The sequence below is a fragment of the Carcharhinus amblyrhynchos genome, chromosome 10 (assembly GCF_965287045.1).
Source record: "Carcharhinus amblyrhynchos chromosome 10, sCarAmb.v2.hapA, whole genome shotgun sequence".
In the NCBI taxonomy this organism is placed as follows: Eukaryota; Metazoa; Chordata; class Chondrichthyes; order Carcharhiniformes; family Carcharhinidae; genus Carcharhinus; species Carcharhinus amblyrhynchos.
Genome location: NC_137333.1, coordinates 63,955,383 through 63,977,506, shown reverse-complemented (window position 1 = coordinate 63,977,506; position 22,124 = coordinate 63,955,383). Strand labels below are relative to the sequence as shown.

At 40.8% G+C, this 22,124-nt stretch overlaps 1 protein-coding gene across 5 annotated transcripts in view; it reads right to left on the bottom strand.

Annotated features, from left to right (window-relative positions):
- Positions 1-22,124, bottom strand: part of ranbp2 (RAN binding protein 2) — an 81,168-nt gene that overhangs the window by 14,799 nt on the left and 44,245 nt on the right. For 2 of the 5 annotated variants that reach the window (XM_080197192.1, XM_080197194.1), the window contains exons 20-26: positions 17,406-22,041; positions 14,522-14,599; positions 8,623-8,763; positions 7,799-7,882; positions 7,636-7,722; positions 7,327-7,404; positions 2,448-2,647 (exon numbers count right to left, since the gene is read on the bottom strand). In XM_080197192.1, the coding sequence (XP_080053318.1) occupies positions 2,448-2,647; positions 7,327-7,404; positions 7,636-7,722; positions 7,799-7,882; positions 8,623-8,763; positions 14,522-14,599; positions 17,406-22,041 (5,304 nt within the window). The remainder of the gene's footprint in view (positions 1-2,447; positions 2,648-7,326; positions 7,405-7,635; positions 7,723-7,798; positions 7,883-8,622; positions 8,764-14,521; positions 14,600-17,405; positions 22,042-22,124) is intronic. The other 3 variants (XM_080197193.1, XM_080197195.1, XM_080197196.1) reach the window with 3 other exon arrangements.

The window sequence follows — 22,124 nt, the reverse complement described above, 5'->3', positions numbered from 1 at the left end:
TGTATTAGAGCCAGTTATGAATGACTGGGCTACCCCTTTCGTACCCATGAAATTGGATGGTCCAGTTCATATTTGTGGTAATTTAGAAACTGTAAATTCAGTGTTGAGAGATCAATATTGGATTCCTTTAATTGAAGATTTGTTTGCTGGTTTATTAGGTAAATTATAATGGTAAATTTGTTCTTAAATTTATTGAAGCCATTGCATAATTTACTGTGTGTGAAACAATGATGGGACTGGACAACAATGTGAGAAAGCATGCAAGGATGTCAAAGGTGCTTTGCAGAAATCTGAAGGATTGGTTCCTTTTAATCCAAAGCTACCATTTCTACTTGCTTGTGACACTTAACCTTATATAGTAGAGGCATTAGTGTTGCATATTATGCCTTTGGGAGAAGAACAGTCAACAGCTGCTGTTTCACATACTCTGACTGGTGATGAATTTAACTGTGCTTAGCTTGAAAAAGCAGCATTGAGTATGACAGTTTCATCATTATCTATATGATCATTATTTCACTATTGACTGATCATCGACCCTTCACTATATTTCTGGCCATATAAAGGAATATCATAATTAGCTGCTAGCTGATTGCACACTTACAATATAAAGTTTTGTCAATCAGGGTGCTATGCTAATGCATTATCACCCGTACCTTTACCTGTTGAGCAGGTAGCTTTGCTAATTTTTTTTTGTCACTAGAAGGTCATTTGCCTGTGAGCAAATCTCAAGTTCAAAGACATACAGAAATAATCCTGTGATGGGGAAGATAATGGATATGGAATTGAAATAAAATGATAGCTGGAACACAATGTTGCATCCTGATTCAAAACCATACGTATCAAGGAAACTCGAGTTGACTGTCCAAAGGTGGGTGTCTATTGTGAGGAATCTGAGTCATCATTCCACCCAGACAGCATGAAAGATCTTGAACAATTAGATGAAGGACATCCTATTATAGGACAGACGAAGGAAAAAAAAAAGTTATTTTTGGTGGCTGGGTTTGGATGCATAGATTGAAGAACCAGTTGGGGAAAGTGCCCATCCTATGCACGAATAAGAAATGCATCACCATTGTCTCCTTTTCACCCTTAGGAGTGGTCTAAAATGCCACGGCAACAGGTAGATTTTGCTGGTCCGTTGAGGGTTACATGTTCTTAAATCGTAATTGCCGTACATTCAAAATGGCCAAAAAGTTATGAGAATTACTACAACGGAACAAACCATTGAAAAATTTGACAAAACCTTTGCAAGATTTGGTAAACCAGAACAGAAAATGGTTCATAGTTTATGTCACAAGATTGAGGATCATCCCAAAATAAATATTATTTAGCTTTTTGGCATCTTCTTTAAACACCACTCACATTAGCTACCCAAAGTGCACCTGCATTATTAACTCAAAGAAAGCTGAGCACTATGTTTGTCTCCAAAAGCTTCAGAAATATAGAGGATCAATAACAATCTCCAAATTGTTAGACATGGTGTGAGGACAAAATCATGGTCATTTCAACATGGAGATTGAGTGTTAGTATGTAATTATGCCACAAGTGAGAAATGGATACCAGCCATAGTTTTGGTAAAAACAGGTCAATTTCTTACATGGTTCAAAAGGAAGATGAACTAGTTTGGCAACATCATGCTAACTGAATGTTTATTTTGAAATGATTTCTCAGAATAATCTCAAGACGAACCAACTTCTTTAATCCCTAGTATCGCGAATATTACTATAGAAGGTTTAGTTGTATCCGAATTGCTTGATGGTGTTGCTACTACACAGGAGTGAAAATTATGCTTCTTCTCTTGGAACTAATTCTGTATCTACTGAAGTTGCAAATCATACTTTTAAGGTCATGGACAGCCTAATTCCAGAGTTCTTGATCAACTTTTTTATTGACTATATATAATGGTTGATGATGCATAGTACCATCGACCCCATGTATAACATCGTAATAACTTTTAAAATGGTTGCAGACTGCTTTAAGAGCTGATCACAATTTGATGTGATGCCATTTGGGTGTTGAAGGCTGCTGTGTTACTGTCAAATTGGAAAAGTGTTCAATAAATCTGTTATTTTGAATCCACACGTGGCAAACATTTTCATTTCTCTGTTAAAACCCACATCCCTAACATACTTAAGGCATTACATGTTCTAAGTCCCTATGATTCTGAAGGGTTATATGGACTCGGACCTGAATTTGGCAAGCATTTTCTGTTTTTGGTTATTTCTTTTGACAGTTTCAAATAGTAAATACTTACTAATTCAAAGCAGCACAGCCTCAATTTTGCTATGTAATAAATACAAATATCAGTCCAAATGAGGGATGATTTTCATGAAAAACTGTGACAATATTTGCAAGTCCTGTGTGTGTTGTAATTACAATGATCTGAATTAAGGTCATTACCAGGACCCATGATCAATTGGTTATAAAAAGGCATTTTTAAATCTCACCTTTGCCCCAACTTTTCTCATCTCACTCTCAAAGTCATCATCTTCCTTCTCTCCTTCAGTGTCACTGCTTAAACCACAAAAAAATGTGGAAGGAAGCAATAACTTCTCAGCCTTCAACTTCTCTTGAGGGGTTGGCACCTTCTCCCACACAAGGATACAGTCTTTGTCATCATCTTCTACAAGATTATTCCCACTGGAGTCTATGATGAAAAGTATAAGGCTATAAAAGATACTGGAAAGAAAATGGCTGATTGAAACTTGAAATAAATCACTTCAGTATCAATTGCTATGTAATGATCAAATGCTCAATCTTACATTCCTTCAAAACAATGTTAGTCTGAAGGACTCCATTTCCATCAAGCATGGGAACGATTGCTACAATGACTGGTGGCAATCTCAAAAAATTCACACAAACTCAAGGCACGTAGAGTCTTTTACCAGCAGGTATGATCTACCTAGAAGCCAGACTTAAAAGACATTAATGCTGGGACAAATGAGCTAGTGATGTTGGGCCATGGTATTTGGGACAAAACTAGCTCCAAATAAATTTTAAGGAGTTAGGTGGAAATATTTGGGAGAGATTTAAGCAAAATTGAAGCACTGAGCAGGACTCGTGTGGTTTAGTATTACCTAACAATAAATTGTTAGGTAATACTAAACCACACGGGGTGGGAAAGCTGGTGGGGAGAGAATGGACAAAGAGGAAGAAGTAAAGAGGAATGTAGTGATAATTGGGGATAGTGTGGTTAGGGGTATAGACACTGTCTTTTGTCATAATGATAAAGAATACAGAAGGGTGTGTTGTCTGCCTGGTGCGCAGGTCCAGGATGTCTCATCTGGGCTGCAGAGAAACCTGGAGTGGGAGGGTGAGAATCCGGTCATTGTGGTACATGTGGGTGCCAATGATATAGGCAAAATGGGAACTAAGGATCTGCAGAGTATGAAAAGCTGGGAATGAAATTAAAAAGCAGAACCGACAAGGTGGTTATCTCTGGATTACTACCTGAACCGTGTGCAGATGGGCATAGGGTAGATAGGATTAAAGAGATGAATGGGTGGCTCAGGGATTGGTATGGGAATAATGGGTTTGAATTTATGGGGCATTGGCACCAGTATTGGGGCAGGTGGGATGGTCTTGGTCTGAACCGTGCTGGGGCCAGAGTCCTGGTGAATGGTATAACTAGGACTATAGATAGGGCTTTAAACTAATTAGGGGGGTGGGGAGTGGGAGAAATTACAGTATCTGAAGTAAAAGAGAGGGTACAGGCACAGGAAAAATGTTGAGGATGTCCCAATAATAAAAGGGAGTAGGGGGCATGAGAAAGGTTGGTAGCGTTCCTTCAAATAGGGTCCAGATAAAGGCTGGGATAGACACTTTACCTGAATGCACAAAGCATTCGGAACAAAGTGAACGAGCTGGTGGCGCAAATCAGCACAAATGGATATGATCTGGTGGCCATTACGGAAACGTGGCTGCAGGGTGACAGGGACTGGGAGCTGAATGTCCAGGGGTATCAAGTGTTTAGGAAGGATAGACGGGAGGAAAAAGGGGGTGGGGTAGCTCTGCTGATTAAGGATAATATCAGGATGGTAGTAAGGGAAGATATAGGCTCCAAAGAGCAGAACGTGGAATCGTTGTGGGTGGAGATAAGGAACAGCAAGGGGAGGAAGACGCTGGTGGGTGTGGTCTGTAGGCCCCCAAATAATAACTTGGAGGTGGGGTGGGCTATAAACAAGCAAATAAATGATGCATGCAGGAATGGAACAGCGATAATCATGGGGGATTTCAATCTACATATTGATAGGTTGAGCCATGTCGGACGCAGTGGGTTTGAGGAAGAGTTCTTGGAATGCTGCCGGATAGTTTCCTTGAATAGTGTGTGACAGAACCGATGAGGGAGCAAGCTATCTTAGATCTGGTGTTATGTAACGAGGCAGGTAGAATTAGGGATCTTGTTGTGAGAGATCCCCTTGGGATGAGCGATCATTGTATAGTTGAGTTTTTGATGAAGATGGAAGATGAGAGAATAGGGTCCTGGACCTGTGTCCTCTGTTTGAACAGAGGGGAGTATGACAGGATGAGGGAGGAATTGGCAAATGTAGATTGGGGGCGCAGATTGGTCGGTAGGATTGCTGAGGAACAGTGGAGGATCTTTAAGGAGATCTTTTTGGGTGCTCAGCAGAAATATATTCCAATAGTAAAGAAGGAACGTAGGAGAAGGGATAATCAGCCGTGGTTATCGAAGGAAATAAAGGAGAGTATTAAATTAAAAGCTGATGCATTTACAGTGGCTAAAATAGTGGGCAAGTAGAAGATTGGGAAAGGTTTAAAAATCAACAAAGAATGACTAAGAAGTTGATAAAGAAAGGAAGGATAGACTATGAAGCTAAACTAGCACTAAATGTAAAAAAGGACAGAGTTTTTACAAATATATAAAGAGGAGGAGGCTGGCTAGGGTGAATGTTGGACCCTTGGAGGATGAGAGGGGGGATTTAGTGGTGGGAGATGAGGAAATGGCTGAGGCCTTAAATAAGTTTTTTGCCTCGGTCTTCACGGAGGAGGACGTGAATAGTTTGCCGGATATTAAAGATAGAAGGATGGTAGGAGTTGAGGCCCTGAATGCGATTACTGTCACTAGAGAGGTAGTGCTTGATCGAATAGTGGGACTGATGGTGGACAAGTCCCCAGGACCGGATGGAATGCATCCCAGGGTTCTGAAGGAAATGGCAGAGGTGATAGTAGACGCCTTAGTGATTATTTACCAAACTTTGCTGGATTCCGGGGAAGTGCCAGAAGATTGGAAAACGGCTAATGTTACGCCGCTGTTCAAAAAAGGTAGCAGACAAAAGGCAGGGAATTATAGGTCGGTTAGTTTAACGTCTGTTGTTGGAAAAAATGCTGGAATCTGTCAAAGAAGAAATAGCAAGGCACCTATAGAAGAATTGTTTGATAGAGCAGACGCAGCACAGATTCGTTATGGGGAACTCGTGTTTGACAAACTTATTGGAATTCTATGAGGATGTGACTAGTGTGGTAGACAAAGGGGAACTGGTGGATGTGGTGTTTCTCGATTTTCAGAAGGCGTTTGATAAGGTGCCGCACAAAAGGTTGCTTCAGAAGGTTAGGGGGCATGGAGTTGGGGGTAAGGTGTTAGCGTGGATAGAGGATTGGCTGTCTAATAGGAGGCAGGGAGTTGGTATCAATGGGTGCTATTCTGATTGGCGGTTGGTAACTAGTGGAGTGCCACAGGGATCGGCGCTGGGGCCTCAGCTATTTACCATTTATATAGATGATCTGGAGGAGGGGGCTGAGTGTAGGGTGTCAAAATTTGCTGATGACACAAAGATGAGTGGAAAAGCAAATTGTGCAGAGGATGTGGAAAGTCTGCAGAGGGATCTAGATAGGCTGAGCGAGTGGGCGAGGACCTGGCAGATGGAGTACAATGCTACCTAGTGTGAGGTTATCCACTTTGGTGGAAGTAATAGGAGGAGGGATTACTATTTAAAGGGCGAAAAGCTGCAGCATGCTACGGTGCAGAGGGACCTGGGGGTCCTTGTGCACGAGTCGCAAAAACCCAGTCTGCAGGTGCAGCAGGTGATCAAGGCGGCGAATGGAATGCTGGCCTTTATAGCAAGGGGGATAGAATATAAAAGCAGGGAGATCTTGCTGCGACTGTACAGGGCACTGGTGAGGCCGCAGCTGGAGTACTGTGTGCAGTTTTGGTCGCCACACTTGCGCAAGGATATTTTGGCCTTGGAGAGAGTGCAGAGGAGGTTCACTAGGCTGATACCAGAGATGAGGGGGTTGGACTATGAAGAGAGACTAAATAGACTGGGTCTGTACTCGTTGCGAGTTTAGAAGGATGAGAGGGGAATCTTATAGGGACGTATAAGATAATGAAGGGAATGGATAGGGTAGAGGTAGAGAGATTCTTCCCGCTCAGAAAGGACAGCAGGTCTAGAGGGCACAGCCTCAAGATAAGGGGGGGACAACTGAGAACGGAGTTGAGGAGGAACTTCTTCACTCAAAGGGTGGTGAATCTGGAATTCTCTGCCCGTTGAAGTGGTGGAGGCTACCTCGCTAAATATATTTAAGTCACGGGTAGATAGGTTTTTGGTAGGCAAGGGAATTAAGGGTTATGGGGAGAAAGTGGGAAAGTGGAACTGAGCCACTTCAGATCAACCATGATCTTACTGAATGGCAGGGCAGGCTTGAAGGGCTAGATGGCCTACTCCTACTTCTTATGTTGGTATGTTCTTATGAGATACAAGAGTATTGCAGTTGGAAACAAGGTGAACGGAGTACTAATTAGGAACCACTACCACTTTGGACAAATTCTTGGTGCCCTGAAAGAGGGAAATGGGAAAACCCTCGTTATCCTTTTATATAATGCTTGAGCACCTTTGAATAGAAGAAAGTAAGTTACAGCACAGGAACAGGCCCCTTGGCCCTCCATGCCTACAACAACTATGTTGCCCACCTGAACTAAAACCTCCTACCCTTTCAAGGACCATATCTCTCTATTCCCATCCTATTCATCTATGTGTCAAGACACCCCTTAAAAGTCATGATTGTATCTTTGTTCTTTCAAATTCTGAATCTTTCAAATGAAATTCTATACGCATTTGCACTCTCCACACAGAATACCAAGTCTTAAGTTTTGCAGACAAAAACACTGACTAACAGCCACAATCAACAGCTGTTGCAGTTTTGGACATTTAGAAACACCACTTGATCCATTTTTAAAGATCAACGGAGTGCAACTAAGCCACAAATTTGTAGCCATCTGTACAAACCATACAATTCCATTTGCAGGTGCAAATACTAATATCAAATCCACAGATAACGTCACAAGTATAGACCTTCTAAAACACATACCTGCTACACAGGATTGATGTTCACTTTGTTCATCTGCATAGAGCTTTGTATCACTGGTTTGCAAGGATGTACCTTGAATTGGAAAATTAGAGTTTAAATTTTTGTCACAATCACAAGGAAACCTTCAGTACAAAACAGTGTCCATTTCACAGGCTTGCTGTATGATTCACATTGGTACACCTATTCACCTGTTAATCTGGGTACAAACTTTCACCAAGTCTTTTAACAGTTTCTGGCATTTTATCTCAAGCGTAAAGATCACAATTAAAACCAAGTTATTTTACTTTTAGATTTAGGTTAAAAATTTACCTGCAGCGAAATCTTCTGGTTCATTAGGATGCAACTGCTCCCCTTGTTCACCTGGGCACAAATTTCTAGCAGTTCCCAAGAGTTCACCTGGCACAAAATTCTGAAATTAATCTTCTGGTGGTTCAGTTACAACACTATTTTTGCTTCAATTTCAAATCTGTACCTGTGTTAGATGACTTGTGTTTTTCTGGCTTATCTGGATACAATTTTCCCTGGAGCTTTTTAATAGCAGTTTCATAGTCTTCATCTAAAACAGAAACATAATTTAATGCAGCATTTGTAATTTGGATTTAAATGTAAAATCTAGCTTACAGGATTCTGCCTCTGAAATATCCAAACAAATCAGATGACAATGATACGCTTTGTTCAACCAATAGTCGGTACACAAAAGTCGTCAAATAATTGAACTTTCTAATTTATGTGGTGCAAGAGCAAGGTGGGCAAGAAGTGCAGCAGGCAGGCTGCAAGAGCACGTGTCAGACTGGGTGAGAAACAGGACAGGCTGAAAGCCATGACAGAAGATTAATTTTGTTATCATAGAAATTCTTTATGCACAAGGAGGCCATTCGGCCCATCAAGTCTGCAGCGACACAATCCCAGCTAGGCCTTATCCCCAAAACCCCACATATTTACCCCGCTAATCCCTATAACCTACACATCCCAGGACACTTGGGGGCAATTTAGCACAGCTCCAGTTTCCTCTTCACATTTTGAACTGTGGTAGGAAACCGGCGCACCTGCAGGAAATCCACACAGACAGTGAGCCAAGCCAGGAATCGAACTCAGGGCTCTGGAGTTGAGAGGCAGCAGCGCTAGCCACTGTGCTACCGTGTTAGTTTAACACTAGCTAAAGTCTCCAGATTGACAGTTTTTGAGAAAAGAAACAAATGGCTACAACTGAGGGTACTAATCCTCATTGAATTACAGATACACCAATAAAAAATTGACCACCAGCAAGGGCTGAGATTTTGACTAAGCACATCTCACCGTCCTCGTCGTCTTCACTAAAATAGCCAGGCTTGTTCTTGTAGCAGAAGAATGTTGGAGGAAGTTGCAGTTGCTTTGCAAGAGCCGCCTGTTCAGGTTTGGGTGTCAGTACAAAAACAATCTGTACATCATCATCATCAGCTACAAAAGAATCAATTGAATTAATTGTCATCTGAAAGGGCAGAATTAATGATATTAGCAAATCTACATCTCGTACAATATCAGGAAACTAAATGGACATTGTAGACCTCTCATTCACCCTCTACTTCACCCAATAATTTTCTATGCTGCTTTGTAAATACCATAACCATACATTACAACTCTGACTTGTATTAAAAGACTTTACATGATAGGACAATTTCAGGAGAGCATAGCATAATGGTAGCATTCAAATGCATAACAGAAATCATAATGCAGATGAGAATTTGAGTATGAGGAACACAGATTAAAATCAGTTATTAGACAATAAAACCTTGCATTTGTATAGCATCTTTAACATCAAGAAACATTCAAAAGTACTTTGCGGTTAAAATGAACAAAGCACAAGATAGGCTGGGTAATCTAAAGCATGATTGAATAAGTAGGCATGAAGCCATTTCAAAAGGATGAGGATAGGGGTGGGGGCACAGGGAGCAGGAGTGATGACAGAATAAAGGGAATGGTGATGCAGTGATCAGGTATAAAGGAAGATAGCAGGGAGCTAAAGTGGCCTGAGATAGGGGGAATTAAGACATGACAACAAAAATTGGTTCACTGGAAGTAGGTGGTTAAAGATGGCACTGTATCCAGAACATAGTGAGACAGACTGCTGAAGGGTATAAATTTGGACATTGGAATCAATGGCTTACACGGCTTGGAAGAAAACAACAGCTGACAGTACTACAGAGTTAAAGTTTTGACTATGACAAATGAGGTGGGAATGAGGTAAAGGTAGGCAATGTTCTAGAGATCTAAACAGGCTTCTGGTCTGAGGGAACTGAAGTCTAACATAAGCCATGATTGTATTGCATGGCAGAGGAGGCTGATGGACTGAGATTTACTCCTGCACCTATTTCTTATGTTCTTGTACAAAAGCAAAATACTGTGGATGCTGGAAATATGAAATAAACAAAAAAAGTTGGAAAAGTTCAATATGTCAGGCAGCATGGATTTGAAACATTTACTTAGTTTCTCCTTCCATAGATCCTGCCAGACCAGAGTATTTCCAGCATTTTGTTTTCAATACAATAAAGATCCATTTATCAGATTAAATAAAGACAGATGGCTCAAATTAAAGATAGCCACCTTGAATAATGGCTACAAATAGGTGGACAGTCAATATCTTTTCCCAAAGGTAGGGGAGTCTAAAACTAGAGGGCATAGGTTTAAGGTGAGAGGGGAGAGATACAAGTGTCCAAAGGGGCAATTTTTTCACACTGAGGGTGGTGAGTGAATGGATCAAGCTGCCAGAGATAGTAGTAGAGGCAAGTACAAATTTATCTTTTAAAAAGTATTTAGATAGTTACATGGGTACGATGAGTATAGAGGGATATGGGCCAAATGCAGGCAATTGGATTAGTTTAGGGGTTCTAAAGAGTGGCATGGACAAGTTGGGCCGAAGGACCTGTTTCCATGCTGTAAACCTCTATAACTCTAAAGAGATATTGATAGATTGAACGGATGAAACTATGATAAAACGGATTTCAACACTGGTGATGCTGAAACCCTACCAATCACCTCCTGGATTTACCATTCACCAAAATCTTAACTAGATCAACCATACAAATGCTATAGCTACAAGAACTGGTCAAAGATTGGGAATACTGCAGCAAATAACTTATCTCCTGATTCAAAGCTTACTCACCATCTACGAGGCATGAGTCAAGAGTGTGACGGAATACTCTTCACTTATCTGGATGCGTGCAGCCTCATCAATATCCCTGAAGCTCAACACAACCCAAGGCAAAGCAGCTTACATCACACTTCATCCACCTAGTTAAAATACTCATTCACTCCCACCACCATTAGTGTCTACCATCCAAAATTGCACTGCAGCAACATGCCAAGGTTCCTTCAAAGGCACCTTTGAAATTTAACATCTGGAAAGACATGGACTGCAGCAGTACAAGGCAGCAGCTCACCACCAGCCTCAAGGGCAATAAATGCTGGAATAGCCAGTGACACTTACATTCTGTGAACAAACAAATTAAAAAAAGACAACGGTATGGGAACATCACCTACAATTTCCTTTCCAAATATCATTCTGACTTGGAAACATGCCACTTAAATACTGCTGAATAAAGAGACATGCTGTTGAAGCTTTTCATCTCACACTCAAGAACAATGCAAAAATGCCAAATTTCAAAAGAAACAACAATTTATTCTGCATTTTCCATAGCAATCCTCAAACACCGAGTAAACTTGCCAAACAATCAGCACCTTTTTATATGCAGTAAAAACTGCTGCTCTTTTTGAAATTTGGCACTGTCAGTTCTGATGCGTGCAGTACGAAAAAGCGTTGATAGCACGTCTCTTCAGTGATACTCAAGTTGCGTACTACCAAGCAACTAAGTATCTTGATGTTCCTTCACTGTGACTAGGTCAGAATTCTAGAACTTCTGCATTTACTAACAGTCATTTAAAAAAGTAAAAAAGTAATCTGATTTACATTATTGGATGAACCTGTATAGATAGCAGAGGTTCAAAACAGCACTCACCAGAAGACCGCTGTTCTTTTCGATATGTATTAATGACCTGGGCTTGGGAATAGGAGCAAAACAAAACTTACAGGTGACACCACCTGAACCAGGAGTGAGATAGCTGAGCTCGGGAGGGTACAGAAACTGGTGAAATGGGAAGACACATGATGGATTAAATTGATTGTTAAGCAGTAACTAATACACTTTTGGAAGAAGAATAAAGAGACAATATAAACTGAACAAATTTAAACAGAGTGGCAGAGCAATGACAGTGGCTCACACATGGAAGGTGGCACAACAATTTTAAAAGCATATGGGATCCTTGGCTGTATCAAGCTTTTAGGGCTGGCATGATGGGTTTGATTCTAGCCATGGGAACTGCAGTGTCTGTGAAATTTGCACATTCTCCTGGTATCTGCATGGGTTTCCTCTGGGTGCTCCGATTTTCTCGCAGAGTCCAAAGATGTGCAAGTTAAATGGATTTGCCATGCAAAATTTCCCTTCAAGTATCCAGGAATTTGTAGTTAGGAGGATTAGTTATAGTAAATGCGTGGGGTTACAGAGATGGGCAGGCGTGGGTAAGATGCTCTTTCAGCGCATTGGTGCAAACTCAGTGGGCCACTTTTTGCACTGTAGGGATTCTATGATAGCGAGGTTAGGCCAAATTATCCTTCAGCTAGAATACCGTACCTTATTCTGGGAAGAAATGTCAATTCCTTGCAATAGGTATGCAGAAGATTGACCAGAATTACACAGAGACTTTGGTTGTGGCACAACTAGGGAATCTCAGATTATTGACATAGAGCAGTCACGGTTAAGGGAAATTTAACAGGTGTTCAAGCTGCTCCATTCCACAACCATCATCAGTGGGATGCACAGGCCCTAGATCATGATGTCTGGAGATGCTATATTCTAAGTGCTATAGACACCTTTGAGACTGAATGAAAAACTAGCATAGAAGAGAAGGAAAGATCAAATTGCCCCCAGCAGCAATTGCACCTGGGAGAATCTGCTGGTCAGGATTACGCCCGACTAGCCCTGGCCTGCAATCATTGTGCACTAACCTTCCAGAAATCATCTCTGCAAAGAAACAGATACACCTATGATTGCTATAGCCTGCTTTCACTTCAGTTTTCTTCCAATTCCCACCCATTTTTCACGTTTATATCTTCCAATTATTACTTACTTCCTGAACTTTGCTTGCCATCTCTAACAATGTGCTTTTCATAGACATTCATTGTAAGCCCACCAAAACATACATTAGATTTCTTTTTAATATTCTACTCTTTTCCCAGCTTCTGCACCCTTTACTTTGGTTCTGATAACTCAATTTTTCCCAGAACTATGAAAACATATTTTTAATCACTAACATGTCTCTAAACCATGGTCGACAGGTACAAATACACTAATGCGTGGATTGATGATTGATCAATAGACACGGCCCATTTTTAGAGCACTAGCAGCTATAAATTAAGTTCAAATGTTCAGTCTTTGAACGCTAGGGAACAAATGATAAGGTGGTTCGTTGGGTGGGCAGTCTTAAGTAATTGGGGTGTCAGTTAAGGAGGTACCCCTTTAATCTGTCTTAACATCTCCTGCACAACTCCTCAGGTTAAGTACATCAGAACTGCCCCAAGTCTCCAACTCTAGCTTGGGCTCAGACATTTACAGAGGGGACATGAAGCTGGGGAATCACGCATTAGAAGTTAAAACCTCCTCGACAATTCCACGGAGGTCTTCATGTCAAGGGCTCTCAGAGTCCAGATGCACATTTTTGGCTGTACACCTAATTTCCAGGTCAGAGTTTGGAAGATTTGGCCTAAGGAGTGAAAAGTTGTCAATTTCTTGCCCACTATGGAGAAATGTGAGATCATTCACATTAAATCAGATTACTTTTATTTAAAAAAAAGCATCTAGTAAATGCAGAAGCATGAAAGGGGTGGGGGTGTTCTTGCATATCAATCACAAGGCCCATAGGCAAGTACAGCAAGTAATTGGGAAGGCAACTGGTACTTAATCACGGTGCAGAAATTAGATGGAGGTGAATTTGGTGAGCAAGTTATCAGCAGATTTGCTAAACCATTCTATTATGATGATTGAAGGCAGTACAACACCTAGGATGATAATATGTTGGGAGAATTTTGGGACAGGGCCAAGATGGGTTGAGTGTTGAGAGTCATATTGAAAGCTGCTACAGCAGGGAAGATGGTGAAAAATTTAGTTAGTGCACAGCATTAGTAAGGTGGTAGCCCACCATGGTTCTAAAGAGTGTTAGAATTATCCAGGAGAATCATAGAAAAGCTACAGCACAAACAGGCTCTTCAGACCACAAGCTGCGCCGAGAGCAATAGCTTTTCCACAAGGGACTAATGCAGAATGGCTAGTTCAGACATTCTGGTGCAAAAGGGAACAAGATGGACAGAGGGTCAGAGATTTGATCCTAAAAGATGGCTAGAAATTGTGGGGAGGCAGGAATGACAGGTGCAGTTTTGGGGTACCATGGGGGGGAGGGGGGGGGAGAAGAATTACAATGAGCAAGGCGAAGGATGCCTTGGGTAGAGCAAATGGAAGCTGGACCCATCTTTACAGAAACCATCAGCAGCAGGAAATCAGGTTGCGAACAGTCTAGAGATTTAAAAGCATGACAAGGCTAGGTGGATTGAGGGGAAAATGCTCCTAACGGGGACCATTAAAAAAGGGAGAGGGCAGCAGAGGACAGATAGAGCTCAAGAGGTAGATAGAAGGACATGCACAAGCACACAGTGAGTGTTAGTTCAAGTGTTTCCATGAAACCAATTTTAAACTTAACTAGTCAGGTCTTGCTCCACAGAAAACATGCAACAATTCAGCAGAAGTCATGAGGATCTCAGGTGGATAAACCTGGCTAAATCCCAGGAGTATAGAAAAGGGTGACCCCAAAATTGCCAGTTAAGTCAGTTTTGGCAAAAATAGAGGAAAAACATTGAGAAAATAATTGATTTGAATGCATTCAATTATGGACAACAGTGATGTCCTGTCATGACCATTTCTTCCCCTTTAAGCACAAAACAGTATTCTTTAAAAAAAAACATGCTGACTAAAGTATTTTCTAAGTCAAAAAGTATTGCATGCAGGAGTTAGATTGTACAGGAGCAGACCACTATTTGTTTTAAATAAACACACCATTGCAGTACCATTTTGCAATTTTGATGCAAGGTTGCTGCTCAAGACACCAGAAATACCTTTGTTGTCACACTGTGGGACAGATGTGCTGGTCCAAAAAGCCGATGGATTAGATTTGAAAAGGCTAAAATTAAATCCTAAAAATAAGAATTCCTGTATCAATGACTAGATGCAAAATGTTGGCCAAGAAAAATGGACCCTTCTCAAAATGCAAGGCACTAATTTACAACCACACTTGCACACTTCTCTCAGTCTAATCATTTTTTATAAGCTACTTCTGATGAAGAAATTGCAGACCTCCCCCACCCCCCCTTAATAAAGGGGAACTTAAAATCTCAAGTTACCAATAGAAAAAAAACACCAAAACTATTAACAGTGGATGCTGCTCATTTCCTTATACTTGAAATAATTTCCCACGTAATTCTCTAAATCAAATTTGATTTAATCAGGTTAATTCCAGTAACATCCAATTTACTTAGATTAATTGAAATAGCATTTTTTTGAGTGCTTGGTCTCTATCCAATGGCGCTAAGTGAACCCTGTCACACAATGAAACCAAAGCAGTGACTTCCCATGCAACTTATAGTTTCAATTTAAAAATTAAAAGTTACAAATGCTTCAAATTATGAAACAAATTTGATAATGAAACACTTGAAATTAATATTTCTCTCAAAACACTGGTAGTTTGTGGAATTCTCTTTCCCAAAGAGCAGTGGAGTCTGGCTCATTGGATATTTTTAAGGCTGGGTTAGACAAGATTCTTGATTGACAAGGATCGCAAAAGGTAGTGGATAGAGTCAAGATCAGTCAGGTCAGCCATCATCTTATTAAACGGTGCTGCAGTCAAAGGGCAAGAGTGGCTTATTCCTGTTGTTATGTGTTCTAATATACATGTGTTAACACTACAAGTGCTAGAAGTATAATTAAACAGCGATAAGTATTTATGTATTAGATTGAAAACAAAATTCTCAATCTGCAATTATGCTGCTCACCCATAAATTTGCTCTGCTTATACAGATATATATTGCTGAGCTTAATTGTGGGAAAAGTAGTATTTCTCTGCAGTTCAGCAACTTAAAAAAATGTGAGCAAGCCACTAATTTACATGGTCAACTAATGCAGAGGTGTAAACAACAAACACTGCGACACAAGGTTTAGTAAGATTTTCAGGAGACAGTGTGGGGCAAAATCACTTTGGTAAAAGGGATAAGGAGGTCACTTTTTGTTGGGCAATAAATTTAGGCTACCAGAAAAGGAAGATCTATGAATTGATAAACACAAGTCAGTACAGTAATATGGCCTGTAAAGCACAAGAGTTAATTTCTAGAACTGATCTTTTGGGATCAGTGCTGGGTCCATTGATGTTTGTCATCTATATCAATGATCTGGATAATAACGTGTAAACTGGATCAGCAAATTCGCTGATGATACAAAGATTGGAGGTGTAGTGGACAGCGAGGAAGGTTTTCAAAGCTTGCAGAGCGATTTGGACCAGCTAGAAAAATGGGCTGAAAAATAGCAGATGGAGTTTAATGCAGACAAGTGAGAAATTTTGCACTTTGGAAGGACAAACCAAGGTAGAACATAAGGTAAATTGTAGGACATTGAAGAGTGCAGTAGAACAGAGGGATCTGGGAATACAGATACATAATTCCTTAAAAGTGGCTTCACAGGTAGATAGGGTCATAAGGAGTGCTTTTGGAACACTAGCCTTTATAAATCAAAGTATTGAGTATAAGAGTTGGAATGTCATGGTGAGGTTGTGTAAGACATTGGCGACGCCGAATTTAGAGCACTGCGTGCAGTTTTGGTCATCTAATTACAGGAAGAATATTAATAAGGTTGAAAGAGTGCAGAGAAGGTTTACAAGGATTTTACCGGGACTTGAGAAACTGAGTTGAGAAAGGTTGAATAGGTTAGGACTTTATTCCCTGGAGCATAAATGAATGAGAGGAGATTTGATAGGTGTGTAAAATTATGGATATAGATAGAGTGAATGAAGTAGGCTTTTTCCACTGAGGCTAGGGGAGAAAAAAAACTAGAGGACATGGGTTAAGGCTGAAGGGGGAAAAGTTTAAAGGGAATATTTGGGGGTGTGTTCATCAGAGTGGTGGGAGTGTGGAATGAGCTGCCAGATGAAGTGGTGAAAGCAGGCTCACTTTTAACATTTAAGAAAAACTTGGACAGGTACGTGGATGAGAGGGGTATGGAGGGATTATGGTTCCAGTGCAGGTCAGTGGAACTAGCTAAAAAAGTGGTTCGGCACAACCGAGGAGGACCAAAAGGCCTGATTCTGTGCTGTAATGTTCCATGGATCTAACAATAGAAAGTGATATAAAACAGCAATATTAAATTTAGAACTTGGTTAGATTGCATTACTGCATGCAAGTAAAGTCTCTATATAAAAAGAGAACATTGACGTACTGGAGAAAGTGAGGTGTACAATATGGTTACCAGAATTGACATGAAGGAAAAATTAGGTATCTTCGCCGGTCAAGATCAAGGGGAGACTTTACAGAGGTTTCAAAATTATGAAGGTATTTGTTAGGTAGATGCTGAGAAACTATTCCTACTTGTTGATGAATCCAAAAAAGAAGGCATACCTAAGATAGTCCAAATAAACTAGAAAGCATTTAGGATTAATTTCTTTACACAATGGGAAACTAATTGTTATGTGACACGATTGCAGTAGATAACACTGATGCACTGAAGAGGTTTGATGTGTAAATGAGAGAGAAGGAAACAAGAAAAAGACAGGTTTAAAGATGCGAAATAATTATACGGGCACAGGATGACTGCAGGGGAATACGTAGCTGGTATAACAAGTGAAAAAGTAACAGACACAGCATTAACAAAGATAGGACCAATGGTCTGTTGTCAAACTGGACCACAGCAAACAAGTCTGCTTACATAATATTCTTTTGAATTACTACAGCAACTTACCAGTTTGTGGCATATTAAATGCAGTGTGCTTGGATGTATCCTTTGATGCAAAAGCAGTTTCAACACATTCTGTTGTGGTTGAAGGCAATAGGCTAGTAGTTGTGGACTTTGATAGAGATGCAGCTGCTTTACGAAAATCAAATCCACCACTCGTCACTTCCTGCAGTTTGTTCTTAGCGGCAGAGGAACCATTTTGTACTTGGCCCTTTAATATAGGATCAGCACTTTTAAAACTGAAACCAAATAAGGAACCAGTTGCTGAACCACCAAAGGTGAAAGGCCTTTCTTTCTCATTGCTGAAGATTGATTTCATAGAATCAGATCCAAATACAAATTTTGGAGGAGACACAGAGGCATATAATGGTGCTTCTGTCAAGGAAGTACTTGCTGACTTGACAGCACTGGTTGCAGGTGCAACACATATATCTGCTTGCTCTGTTGCCTCCTTAATAGTTTCTTCCAACACTGATATTGCAATCTTACCACATGGGGATTCTCTTGGTGTATTCCCCCTTGAAGACAATGGTGTGACTAACGTTCCTTGCTCTTGAGCCTTCTTAGCCTCTTCAAAGAGGTCTCTAAAAGAGTTGGCAACTTCTTGCTGCTTGAATCGTACAGCCAACTGTTCCATCTTTGCCTCATCATCTGCAAAATCCATTACACTCCAAATAAAGGCTTTTTCTGTTCCTTTCATGGGCTCAATTCTTACCTCTGGCGTTAGCCAGTGATTAGCACAGATTTTTAACACCTGGTCCCGTCTCATAACTATCCGAACTTTTTTAGAATCATAATTCTGTAAAATTTTCAGATCTCCTATTCCTCTTTCTTTCCACTGACATACTTCTTTGTCGTATCGATAGAGTTTGGCTCTATGACAGAAAATAACTTGCTCATTTTCCTCGCCGGTTGATACATCAATCAAATCAGGCAGTGGAATGACTGGCTCAAAATGCTGAATGTCCTTCTCCTCCTCTTGTCCACACTCTGAGTCTTCATCTGTACCCACAGATAACCCACTATGGTTCAGTTTGGGAGATTTTAATGGACTCAAGCTTGGTTGGAAACTAAAGTTAAATCCAGTTGTTGAATCGCCAAAGCGGAAGAGGTTTTTCCTCACTGGACTGCTAGTATCAGGGGAGCCGTATGCAGTGCTAGATACACTTGTATCCAAGGCTTCTTCACGCAAATCATAATTATCCCACTCCAATGTAGGCCCAGTACTTTCTGAATGTGGTTTAATTACTAAACCAGAGGTATTGCTGCTTTCAGAAACAGAGCTTATTATATTTCCTTCATCTTTCAAAAAAAGTTTCAAGTCCTTTAAACCACTCTTCATTTCTTCAGCCTTTTCTATTAGCCGGGCTGTTCTACCATTGTCTAATAATTTATGAGGTGTTTGCAGTGGGATATCTAGCAATAACCTCTGAAATTCTTCAAATTTCTCTTTAAAGTCTTCAGCCAGCTCAGGAGTCTTGAACTTTGCTGCCAGTTGCTCTGGTTTGGCTTCACCATCTGAAAAATCACTAGCCAACCACATCCATGCCCTATCAGAGCCCATTAAGGGTTTCAGATTCATTGTGGTAGTGATCCAGTGATTTGCACACACCTTGAAAACTTGCTCTCGGCGCATTAGTATCCGAAGCCGGCCATTAGCTTTGTTTTGGAGAACTTTGAGATTTCCAACACCACGTTCCTTCCACTGGCTGGTTTCTGTATCAAACCTAAATAGCTTAACTCTCTGAGAGTAAAGTACTGTTTCATCTTCTTCCCCTGTAATGAGATCTACTTTTTCAGGCATGAGAACCACTGGCTCAAAATGAATATTATCTCCTTCTTCAGTTTTGTACAGTTCATCATCTTCATCTTCTGCAGAAGCAGCTGTTGTAATGCATGTTGAAAACACCTGCTGACCCACTCCTTCAAAACCTTTGAAATTAGGATCTTTCTGACCAAACTGGAATTCTTTACCGGATATTTTTGCAAGATCAGCAAAAGAGGAGATGTGAGTGTTTTTGCCCAGAAAAAAAGCTTCACTTTGGCTTGAAGTATCGAGTGCTTGATTTGTCTCTCCACTAGGTTTCAAATGCATTCTCTCTTTCTCTTTTTGCTGTTCAGCAAAAGATTTTAAAAAGAGTGCAGCTGATCCTTCCTGTAGTGGCTGGTTAACTTTATCACTAGAATCTTTGTTCGTATCAGGCAATCCAAATTTAAATCCACCACTTGAACTGGGTGAAGAAAATGCAAATGGTGTGCTAGAAAATGGTCTTGAAGTCGACGCCTCAACTTTGAAAGTTGTCAAGCCATTACTATGGCCAAATTTAACGCCACTTGCGGGAAAGTTAAGTTTAAATTCTGATTCAGGTGCGTCAGATTTAGTACAAACACCAGAAAGACCAAAGGAGGCAGTAGCTGAAGTACCTACTGCTTTACTGTTTGGGTTAGCTGTCTGACAGGCGACACATTTTGCCACATTTGCTTCATTTGTCACAAGACAAGTGGCACAATCCCATTGTCCCTCCTTTTTGGCAAACAATCCTTCAAACGTTCCCTGTACAGATGTTCTTTCACTGCACTTCAATGCTAATGCAGGCTGACCCATAGGTGTAACAACTGTCATGCTATCATCAGGCTTGGGTGTCTGACAGGCTGGACATGTTGCCACATTTCCATCATTTCTTATCAAGCACGTCCCACAATCCCACTGTCCCTCCTTTTTGTTAAATGCATCAAATCCTTTAGGTGTTTTCACAGATGCACTGTCAAAACCGAACTTAAAAGTAGTTGCTGGTTGACTGTATGATACCCCAGAGCCTTTAGAAGATGTATTTAATGCCTGGCAAGACACACACTTCAACGCAGTTGCTTCATTTTTGCAACTACATACATCGCAGTTCCATCGGCCATCCATTTTTCCAAATAGTGGACCAAAGCTAGCAGGTACAGCCGGCTTTGCAAAGTCTTTCTTGGCACCAAATGCAAATGTTGCAGGCGCCTGAATGGCTGAAGTAATGCCATCCTTGCTGTTGACACGTGGTGCCTGGCAAGCTACACAATGTGATGAGGCAGCGTCATTGCTGAGATAGCATCCATTGCAATCCCATTGGCCTTCCTTAGAAAATTTATCGCCAAATCCTATTGTTTTAGTAAACACTGTAGCAACCTTCTCAGTTGCTCCAACTTCACTTCCATTTTGCACTGGGGTTTGCGAAATGGAAGGTAAAGCCTGTTTTCGAATTATGGTTTTCGGACTCTGGCAGGCCACACACACAGAAGCAGCAGCAAAATTTTGTACAAAACAAGTGTTACAATCCCATTCGCCATCTTTCTTGATGAACTGAGCACCAAATCTAGATACATCATTTGTAGACTTCGTGGCACCCAATTGGGTGTCTTCAGACCTGATTTTGATTCCAGTTTTATTTTCTGGACTGGGTGGGCTGTCTGTTTTCAACTTTTGACCTTTAACCAAGGTTTGTGCTTCTTCAAATTTGGTTTTGAACAATGCAGCCTCATCGGCAGTTTTGAATCGAACAGCAAGTTGCTCAGGTTTCGGCATTTCATCAGAATAATCTAAAGCACACCAGACCCATGATTTATCAGATCCTGCATTCGGCTTCAATTTCATATCTGCGGTTATATAATGATTTGCACAGATTTTAAGAACCTGATCCCGTCTCATCAGGAGTCGGATTTTGCCAGATGCTCTGTGTTGTAGTAGTTTCACATGTCCAATGCCTCGTTCTTTCCATTCTTTGGTCTCAGTGTCAAAACGAAAGAGCTTAGCTCTGTTGGAAAACAGTACTTCTTCATCTTCTTCTCCAGTTTTCACATCTACTTTATCAGGAAGTGGTACAACTGGATCAAAATGTGGACCATCTTCATCAGGAACGCTGTCCCCATCACTTTCACCAACTTTGTCTTCTACATTGACTCCAGTCACTTTACCAGCATCCTTGAAACCAAATGTCTGGTTACTCAAAACATTGTTGAATGAGTTTTTGTTTTGCTTTTGAGCTGAAGAGTTATCAAAGGGGTCCTGCCCTCTTAAGGAAAAGAAGCCTCCTCGACTGGGTACTGCTTCTTGTGTAAACATGTGTCCTACAATTTGGTCACTTTTTATACCTCTACCTGCAGTTAAAATGCCCAGAAGGCTATCACTGGCTGATGAAGACGGTGTCTGGACCTTCATCTGTGGTGATGAAAATGTGAAATCCCCCTCATTATTCTTGAAATTAGAGTTAAATTTGAATGTTGTTGCTGGTGTGGAATGCATTATTCCAGCACCCAAAGGCAGCTTTGTAGTTTCATTTTGCATTTGTTGGTTGCGTTTTCCAAATTCCATCCCCTTAGTTTCTGTAGGCTTAGTCAGCTGCATTCCCACTGTTGGTTTAGTGAAGTAACCAGGCTCTGGCAATGGTGGGTTTGTGTTGGTTTGTGGAACACCATGCTTGTAGTAATCGTCACCAAATGGTGAAAGTAATCCAGTTGCAGGAGATTCAAAACGCAATTGTGTTCCATACATATCCTGCGAGTACATACAAGCAGAGTTGCTCTGAACAGGTGGTGTAGGAGTTTGCTGCTGATATCCATACATTGACTGTTGTGGTGCAATCCGACCAATTCCATATGCAGGAGGCTATTTTAAGGAAAACAATTGTCAAATATTAGATGGTCAATGCATACATATATGCCAACTGCTGTCATATTATATTGTTAGGT